The 10,568-nt window shown below is 37.3% G+C and overlaps 1 protein-coding gene across 1 annotated transcript; it reads right to left on the reverse strand.

Moving 5' to 3' along the window:
* Positions 1-2,210: 2,210 nt before the first annotated feature.
* LOC136263476 (uncharacterized) lies at positions 2,211-4,829 on the reverse strand. The gene is made up of 3 exons (XM_066058003.1): positions 4,051-4,829; positions 3,202-3,261; positions 2,211-2,668 (listed from the first exon to the last, which is right to left on the reverse strand). Exons 1-3 carry the CDS (start codon positions 4,181-4,183, stop codon positions 2,388-2,390), a joined length of 474 nt encoding a protein of 157 aa, XP_065914075.1. The 5' UTR covers positions 4,184-4,829; the 3' UTR covers positions 2,211-2,387.
* Positions 4,830-10,568: the final 5,739 nt, after the last annotated feature.

A 10,568-nucleotide genomic window follows, 5' to 3' on the forward strand; every position in this document is an offset into this window, starting at 1 on the left:
TGATTATTTTGCAATGCCATAATGGCTCCAAAATACATTATAATAGCTTAAATAATGATAAATATAAATCCATACACATGCTCACGCATGCACGCACGCACAACAAAACAAAGAAAGTCTTTGGCTGCCACTATGTGGTTATGCATTCCCAGTGAACCAGCTCTGGGACATCTGTGCACTACTCAGGTACTATATGAGTCTGCACAGGCAAATCCTCCTGAGGCAGGACTAGTAACCTGCAGGTGGCAGTGCCATGTCTCACAGATGAGTGTGTGGCAAGAAAGATATGGACAGGTAGCATTTGCTTCCCCTTTTACACAAAGTACCCATTGATGCTACAGCTAGGTGGGCTGCTTCCTATAGCCACTGCAGGTCCCCATTAAACAGCTGGGTAAACTGGAGCAATGTGAGTAAAGTTTCTTGCTCAAGAAAACAACAACAAAACCAATTTGGTGCAACCATACATTGAACCTGGAATCTTTCGATTACCAGACCAATGCTCTAGTCACTTTAGCTATCACACACACACACACACACACACACACACACACACACACACACACACACACACACACACACACACACACACACACACACACACACACACACACACACACACACACACACACACACACACACACACACACACACACACACACACACACACACACACACACACACACACACACACACACACACACACACACACACACACACACACACACACACACACACACACACACACACACACACACACACACACACACACACACACACACACACACACACACACACACACACTCTAGGAATGAAAAGTATCATGTTGTACCATGTACAATAAAGCTATATATGTATAGGTTATGGGCACTGAAAGTATAAAATGATGAAAATACATAATATACACACAGTACACACTTCAAGCGAACTTTTTATTTGTGCCAGTGATGACCAAACACTATAAGATAATTATAATTTTGACTGAGTATCTGTAGCTACGTAGTCACCCCATCCAAACTTTCATTTTAAATAAGTACCAATATACTGATTGACATACATGATGTTTCTTTAGGAAACACTAAGTTTAGGTGGCCTTGATAGGCATGACCAGGCTTTTGGGATACAAGGTTGTAATTCCAGCTAGAGTTTTAAAATTAATGAATAACACTGGTATGATCATGTATTTTGGGAAAAAAGTAAGTGCGGTTATGTAGTTTCAACTGATATCACTATTCATCATGATAATAATGACCATTGTTCATGTGGTTGGTTAGATTATTCCCCACAATCAATTGATTAATTGGCTTAGTGCATTTTTTGATGCAATGGTTGTTTGATGTAAAAGTAAGGACAAAAAGTGGCTTTGCGAAGCGTAATACAAACAAACAACAAACAGCTTGTTTATACACTTTAGTGCACCAATTTAATTATGACCAAAACTGTCAGCAATTTTCATGTGATCCAACTGATTAATTGGTTGTTGCATGCATACCCCAAATATTAATTACCCTCAGCAATAACTGATTGATTATCTGATTATTGCATAACAATCTTAATTGCTAGCTGTCACACTTACCATGGTATGCACATGCTTTCACATACAAACTCTAATTGAGTAGTCATGTTAGAATAATTTATTGGTATAATACTACAGTGCAATAGGATGTGTGCAATGGATAAAGTTTGATAACTTCATGTGTGTGCATATATTTCATGGGTAGTATGTACTGTAACTAGTAAGAGACAAGTTGGTATACAGCTGCACATGAATATTCAAGCTTTCTTATATGTCACCATAGTATTCATGAGTGAACAGTCCATTGCACAATTATGATTGCATGCTACTAAGGTTGTGTCCTCCCTTATTGTCATTCAAGTCCTTCAGAGGTTTGGGCTTAATGCAATCACCTATTGACTTCAAATAAAAGCCGAGTAGTTTGTTTTAGTAGCCCCTTATACTTGAAACTGTGCAAAATGATGTCTCAGGGAGATAAAGACAAAAAAGATGAATTTTCAATACAAAAATGGCTGTAAAGGTCACCAAAAGTCAAATATGCATTGGCACTATATCAAAATAATATATGTCACAATGAGTACAACTTTTATAGAAAGTTCAGAATTGTATCAAAATTATCACACTGTACCGCTCTACTACAAGAGCTTGTGATCAGAGGTTATAGGCTTGATTGATGTTTCACTTATACCAATTTATTAATTTTTAATCAAGTGAGTCGTCAGGCCCGTGAAACAACTAATTAAGTTGACATGGCATTAATACTGTGTCAAACTACTAAACTGCATTAAAACCAGCTAATAAAAAGTCTCTAAGTTTGCATTAATATTAGTGTATAAAAATGAACAAGTCTATGTTAAATAATCGGTACAAAGAGTTATTTCAAGAGGTACTTCTTTCTTATATCTTCAGCAATGTTGTTGTAATCAGCATTGATGAATGCATCATACACCCTCCTCCAGGAGACCTCAACATTAGTGGACTCTGTGTACATTCTAGCCAAAGCTATTTGACACTTGACAATCTTTCCTCTGGCTTCTTCTTCAATCATGTCAATATCCCTTGACACAGTATGCTCATTAAGAAGGAATGTTGCTAACAGCTGCCAATCTGCTGTCTTCTTTATCCACTTCAGTAGCTCAGGGTATGACATCTCCTCTGTAAAATTTATATATAAACACTCATAATATTTGTAGAATACAAAATTTCAACTCGTAATCACTTTGTAATATGTTAATATTGTCTTGATTGAAAGATCACACAATTTTCCTTGTTTACAGATTAACACTTTGCTATATGGTTCAGTTTTACAGATATAAAACTTGTCACAGCTTAATAAAGTTGTAAGATGTAATACAACAAGGGGTAGTCACTTCAATACTGTCTGTTGAAACACTTATGACCAGTATTCAATCAAGCAATCGAGGGGATTTTGTGCAGTAAATCACATGATCAAGACGTCCGCAAAAGTAATGATCAAGCACCTTTGAAAGTTACATTTTAGCAAACATGAGAATTTACTAGGATTTTATGGTAGATGATCAAAAATAAAGGCTCTTTTTTTAGGTGAAATCAAGCAACAAAGGGTGAAATTTCGACAGTCAAAATTCTTGATTCCAGTTGCAAGTGTATCACCTGGCCATATGAATGTGACTACCCCTTGTACAATATCTTTTGAACCATTGACTTACTCTTCACTCTGCCTTTCAAACTTGATGTGGTAACAGAAGACTTTGCAGGCTTTTTCTCATCTACAAACACAAAAAATAGTGTAGATAATTAAGGTAAACTTCCGGTCTTTAGCACAATAGGCTTGAGAACAGTATACTATAGTCTTCACAGTAGAACAAAGAAATTACAAGTATTTCTTCTGTATAGCTGACAGTATAACTGTACTAGCCGATTCTGGTTGAGATACTAAAATAGAACTGTCACCTGTCACTTGGCTGATCTTTTAATAGGGTAAGCAATTGCTCTATCTATTAGTCTTTATTCTGGCTTTATGGTAGTAAAGTTTCAGTGGTGCCTTCATGAAAATTTCTGAAATATAGTACTGCAAGCAATATAATATTAATTTTATGTAAATTTTATGTAAAGATTTCCAATTCTTTGTGTTACCAAGAGTTCATAATAATACAAGTGGAACCAAAAATTAGGAATTTTCAATATGAGTAGGGATCAAAGTAATAAAAAGTACTGAAACAAGAGAGATTATCTACCACCTGAAGTCATGCTAGTACACACGTAATCGCTACTTCAGTTGCCAAGATTTAAGATATAATGGCACTGAAGTAGGAATTACGTGTGTACTAGCATGACTTCAGGTGGTAGATAATCTCTCTTGTTTCAGTACTTTTTATTACTTTGATCCCTACTCATATTGAAAATTCCTAATTTTTTGTTCCACTTGTTTGTGTACTTTTTACAAACATTGCATGAATCTTATCTTTTATGTGCATGCAGTTTCTATTACACAGGACACTAAAGTTACTATTTCTTCAATGTCTATGGTTTGCTAGCTATGCTATAGACAACATTACCTGTGTTTAGATTCTTTGCACAGTTTCTCAATATTAGAAAAGTAGTACTTGCTGGTTGAGGATCTAGTAGCAGCACGGGATTTGGCAACATCCTTGCGGTAATGTTCTTTAGTGCTCTCTGCAGAATCCACATGAGACTTTTCCAAGTCTTGATGGTAGTGTTCCCTTTTCTTTTTTGCAACTTCAGTGCGAGACTTTTCCAAGTCTTGATAGTAGTATTCCCTTTGCCTTTCCACTGACTCAATGCGAGACTTTGCCAAATCTTTGTTAAATGATGTTTTGGTGGTTTCACCTGATTTCTCACGCGACGCTGTTACATTTTTGTAGCACTCATTAGCATGACGCTGTGATCGGCATTCACTGCTGTACTTGTCCTTTCTCTCTGAGAGTATAGACTCTCTATGAGCTTCATAGTACGCCCTGTTATTCTCCTTCTTTCTACTCTTCCGCGCCGCTTCCTTCGAAGGCATTGCCGCACCCAATATTGTCTCAGAGAAAACACACAAAGCAATAATAACCACAATACCCTTAGCTAACGCTATTTTGCTACGAATTATTTCTAATATCGCTCAAATACTTGAGGTAGATACGTTGTTTACAGCAAAGAAATGCGTTTACAAACGCAAGCAATATTAATTTTGCCGGTTAACTTTGCCAGAAACAAAAGATATGTCGCTAAATATATTCACTTACACGTACAAAGCTTCCCGATTGTGAACAGCTCGCTCTTCCTGCTCAAAATCAACTTCGAACTTTCAACCACATGAATTCGAATATTTTACCGCGAAGATTATGATTACTCTATTTAGCGAGCACTCTTATTGAAACGGACAGCGCCGTACATTGAAGCCATTTTGTGGAGTTATTAACACTACCTGTAGTGAATCCAGGACGATGGCGACATTAAAGAACGATGAAAGGTAAGACCCTAGCGCAAGGATTGTATTTCTATCGGTGTAGGAAAGGTTTAATCTATAGGCAAAGCGAGCCGTTTTCATGCAAGACGTAGGACTGTAGCTGTTGCCATCTTCCCGCTAGGCCTGGCTGAAGGCATCAGTTAGGGAGTCAGTCACTAGAAAATTCGATCAGATAGAATTTTTTTTAAAATTCGTGGAAACTCATAGGATGCGTTTCGTGCCGTTTTGAAGGCGAAATCGTGCTTCACTTTTGTAATACAATACTGCTGAATCGCCGAGATGGTTTTGCAAGTCTGCTTTTGGTGCGTAATTTTTTGGCGGGAAATCGTGAACCATGACGATCCCTACCATTAAGTACTACCGTACTTAATGATATAGAGGAGAGTATCCTACTCTCATATACCCATGTAGAAGGGTGTATCGTGAAGGTCTGACAATGCTTCTGAGTTCTCCCATTTCTCTTTGTATAATTAATAATGTCATTAATTGCACATAATATCGATTGAACACGTGCCTAACAATGTTGTTAGTAACCAGACTAACTTGAGTTCTCAGCATTTCTCACCAAACTACAAGCATGTCTTCATGGGTTTAGAAAACTGCATAGACATTTCTTGTCAGGTCATTTGCAAATAATGCGTTCCTGAGTGTTGCAAGCGTAGCACAACATTAAAGATTATTGTATTTTTATGGCTGCCGTACATCACAAACCACAACATCTTGTCGTTATGTCATAACTTCACAATATGCCCTTCTACAGGAGTAGGATACTCGGTATAAATATTATGAACTCTTGTGTGTATAATAATTATATACTGGCTCAATGTAGCATTCCTAAAGCAATTGATATTCATTATAGAACTTTGCGTGGGCGAGATCAAAAGGAAAAGTGTACTTTAAATTTCATAAGGTGCACTTTAGGGCAAACAGTGCTTTATTGACCACAAAGAGTAACCTCTTTGTGTGCAATAAAGTACAGTTGCCCACGTACTTTAGCAGGCTAATAGCCTGTGGCACTAACTAATCACCCAAGCTGGTGAAAGCTGATAGCCTCGCCGTGCTGAGTGATCAATCACCCCAGCCAATACAAATTCTACCACTGGATTGCTTTTATAGACATACCTAAATGTTTCAATGATGGGTGGGAGAAGGTAATGTTGCTGTTATGTTTGTTAATGTGAAGTCCTGGAGATATCACGGAAATACTTCACCATGTATCACAATAAAATCGATTGTGGGTTTTGACTATAACCTGCCAAAATATGTGATGAACATCTTCTATGCCAAAATATGGTGAACTACACGTGAGTTACTTTGTTAAACTAGTTTGTGTGCATTCAGGCTGCTAATAGTTCGTGAACACGTGTTAATTACAAGTCCTAGTGAATGGTCCACTTTATACACTTTCCAGTTATTACCAGCATTCTTTTTTTCCAAGAACAATCAAAGATTGGAACAGCTTGCCTAGAATCAGAAAACATAGATACATTTACTAATTACTTATTTTCTATCTAATTGTTTGCTGTATATCTTATGTGTATGTGTGATTTCTTTGGGGTGTTGATTGCCCCCTTGGCGCATCAGCAATTGCCGTCTGCCCAGTAACAATAAATAAATAAATAAATGGTGAAGCTAGCTACATGACTAGAAAGTTCCATAAATCATATAAAGCATTGCCTGCATGGTGATCCCATTTAAAGTCCACTTGTCTAATAAGGACCATTTTTGGATTTGCTAGAAAGGGTTAATGCTTTGGTGCTGCACATCAATATCCAATTAGATAAACTGCAGATAGGTGGTCTTTCAATACAGGTGGTCACTAATACAGGTTGCACTGTACCTAGACACCTTCACTCTATAAGACAAACTTGTCATGGCGTGGTTATTGGAGGTGTACACTCCCATACAGCAATAAAAGACTACAAAATTCCACTACATACAACAACATAATTCATATCTCTTGAGCCCATTGTGGTACCACCACAAACATTTCATCAAACATAGATCATGACCCAATCATTATTCATAAAAAATTCAAAGAATTTCAAGCAGCATTTTTTGAAATATAAAGGATTAAAGTTTTCAATAAAGTACTTTCAAACCATAATTAAGTAGATACCCATAATTTAGAGATCACTGGAAAGGTCAATCAACAGTCTTCCATCAGTGAAAATTGTGTTTAAAAATATTTACACAGTGCGAAGATATGATTGATTTGTATCTACAGATGAACCAATTTTTCATGAAATATTTAAAATATTTGTGGTTGTAAATCAGAAACTATGTGATGTATGGGGCTAAAAATTTGCATGAGTGATAAGTACCACAGGTACTACAAACACACCAAGTTTCATCAAAATCTGAGAAGTGACCCGAAACTCCTGACATGGAATGACCCTAATACAATTGTACAAGCACAATGGCAACTACCAATATGTTAGGACAAAGTCTCATTAGGCAGCTACCAGGACCATGGACCCTTCTGATGACAATATTTCATTTGGTTGAGGTGCACTGAATGAAAATACTACAACGTGCACACAATCCATAAACAACTACAATACTGTCAGTGTTAGAATCATGGGATATCACAACTAGGAGGCTTGCACATTATGGGTGTGTGGCTACCAGCACATATCACAACACACGCTATGTTATCATGGTAGTTGACAATAATAACAATAGTTGATCTTGCTTCATCTGTTCAAATCCTTAATATCAATCCTAAAACAAAAACAGCCTTGGGATTGTAAAAAAAGGCGCTGCCAACCAAAGTAGGATCAATCAAACAAGCTTATTCAACATGACTGGTAAGAACAAGGACTGATATCAAGTTGCGGCCAAGTCAATGCAGTATTACCCATTCTCTTTGCATCTAGCCATAGCTATATAATAAAACCTAGAGCAAATACACATGCAACTGTTATTAAATTGTCATTTGGCCGCTTTTTAAAATCACACCCTACAAAAAAAAGTGGCCAAATGACAATTTAATAACAGTTGCATGTGTATTTGCTCTAGTGTTATTATATAGCTATAGATAGATGCAAAGAGAATGGGTAATACTGCATTGACTTGGCCGCAACTTGATATCAATCCTTGTTCTTACCAGTTGTTTAACAGATTGATTATGGTAATATTCCAATCTACTTGGCCACAACTTGATATCAGTCCTTGTTCTTACCAGTCAGTTGAATAAGCTTGTTTGATTGATTGGTTGGCAGCGCTAGGCTTGAGCCAATTACGCTATGAAAATTGCCTATTATGCTTTTGAGCAGTGCTCAAAATTCCAGCCTATTATGCTCAAAATTATGCTGTCAAAATCAAGATTATGCTCGAGAGTTGACTGTTTTATTAGAGTATGTCTGCATTTCCTGACTGCTGTATTAAAGTAAGTGACTGCTCTATTAGAGTATCTCGATCTTATTTTCATAAAGTGTGAATAATCAGTCAAGAAATAGTAAAAATAATAACACTGCAAGGTTTTTGATATGAAATGCAGCAATAATGTGCAGTGTGTTCATGTTGTGAAGTATTTTTGGTGCGCGTATTGCGTGTTTTAAAGTTCTTGAAAATCGTCCTATTATGCTGGCATAATGCTTGATGCTTTCACTAGCCTGTTATACTCTTAATTATGCTGGCATAATTGGTGCAAGCCTAGGCAGCGCCCTTTTTTTACAGCTCCAAGGCTGTTTTTGTTTTAGGATATCACACATTTTTGTCACTGAGCAAGATAAAAATTAATGCATATAGCTAATAGTTTCATACAAACCTATTACAACAGCTTCAACAGTTATTGTGTGTATTGCATCATAGCTTGGTCAATGAAGTGGCAAAACCAAAGAATGTAGTTTGGTACAAGTAGGCAGGTACTTGTCGGTGTTGCAACCTCAATAGGGTATGGCTTATATAGGTGCCATTAAAGCCATCAGTGAACAGATTGAGTAAATTAAAGGCCACTTCCTGACAGGTGAGAATGAGCCCCAAACTTCTTATTACACTGGATTGTCCATTGAAATGCACAAACAAAGCTGTATTGTGAGCTGCGTTACTGCTACTTCAGACCCATTATTAAATAACAACTGAATAACAAACACCTACGAGGATAGCATGTGATAGCAAGTTCATTGAGTTCACCACACTGATCATGTTCACCTAGCATTAACGCTTATGACCGAATTTGCACCGAGTTCACCGATTGTAAATTAACACTACTGTCATTAGAGGTGTCATAAATTGTGACTGAATTTGACAAAACCAGGCTTCGACGCACAAAGCTTTGTTAGGAGATATGGCGATTTTAAGTAATCATTGTGTAATAACTTCCCAGTGCCTACAACTGTGCAAACAAAATTTGCACCAATTATTCAGCTATTTACTAGCTATCACTGAGTGGGTGTATAAATTTCTGATACCCAAATTTTCCCTGTTTTGGGCAGCTTTTTTTGAGCGGGTAATAATATCACAGGCGGTAGTAATAGGGGCGGAAGGTAGGGGGTGGTGGGTGGGCTTAATATAAGGGTATAAAATGAAGTAAGAAGATGAATGGAATCCAGAGGCCAAGTTTGGGCTCTCCATGGCCCCCCATGGCCCTCAAATCACTCCAAATTGACTGAGAACACTATTGGTGAGCTCTCTATGAAGTCCCAGCTCACTACACACCATTATCACAAAGCCATGGTCATTTAATGGTGCCAATCTCCCACTCATGGCTTTGACAGGGTCGGAAGAAAGCTGCTACAGAAACCAGACTTGCCAGTCCTGAAGCCGGGAAGTACAGTGTGGTGTATTAGACCAGCAATCCATTTCTGGTAAAAACGTAAGTTTGATTTTGTGTGTGTGGAAGCCTGGTTATATGAAATCCGGTCACAATTTAAGATAGGGTTCTAAAAGACTGCAAAACTAATCAGCAATTAGCGTAGGCGACGTTATTATCCTATGAACGCACTTATAGAAATTAATCCACCACTTCCCTGAAAAACGGCAGGTCATAATTGAGCAAAACTACTCCATATGTTTAATTAAATATCAAAGATTGTACCATGAAGCACAAGAGTGAACGAATCAAACTTGAGAAAATCGCTTATGGTGACTCTCGCAAGAGAGGTGGAGTTCCAAGATTTGTACTGACAAAACTTAACTAGCCGAAGAATTTGTGGTAGTAAATCCAAGGCTGTGGAACTATATATCACAGTCTAAGATAGCTATAAGAGTCAAAAAATGGGTGGTTCATGCTGAAGGAGAAGAAAGAGAAGGAGAAGAATACAATGTTTTCAGCAAAATTTCATGCAGTGTACGTGTTACTAAAATATAACAGGGATAACTTACTTAGTAATACGCTTATGTAACAATATACCAAAGGTTTTGCTGTATTGCGAGGTTTTTTTTTACAAAAGAATAGTTTTAAAGGTAGGTTTTAGGTGTGCATTCTATTAGAGTTAGTTGTTCGTGTAAATAACTCATGGTAGTCGCATGCCCTACTTTCCTTGGCCACGCGACTCACTACCGTGAGCCTTGATTGGAGAAAAGTGCTTGCATGTACATATTTATTATGTTACAGACAGGAATTTTGCTGATATTAAACTATAACACACACACTAA

This window comes from Dysidea avara, chromosome 8 (genome assembly GCF_963678975.1).
Source record: "Dysidea avara chromosome 8, odDysAvar1.4, whole genome shotgun sequence".
In the NCBI taxonomy this organism is placed as follows: domain Eukaryota; kingdom Metazoa; phylum Porifera; class Demospongiae; order Dictyoceratida; family Dysideidae; genus Dysidea; species Dysidea avara.

What these genes read in the sequence shown, in the direction of transcription:
- LOC136263476 (XM_066058003.1), bottom strand. Translation starts at nt 4,183, where the DNA reads ATGTGGATTCTGCAGAGAGCACTAAAGAACATTACCGCAAGGATGTTG. An exon ending in TGCAAAGAATCTAAACACAG is followed by an intron (nt 3,262 to 4,050) that starts GTAATGTTGTCT and finishes TTGTGTTTGTAG; the next exon opens with ATGAGAAAAAGCCTGCAAAG. An exon ending in TTTGAAAGGCAGAGTGAAGA is followed by an intron (nt 2,669 to 3,201) that starts GTAAGTCAATGG and finishes TAAATTTTACAG; the next exon opens with AGGAGATGTCATACCCTGAG.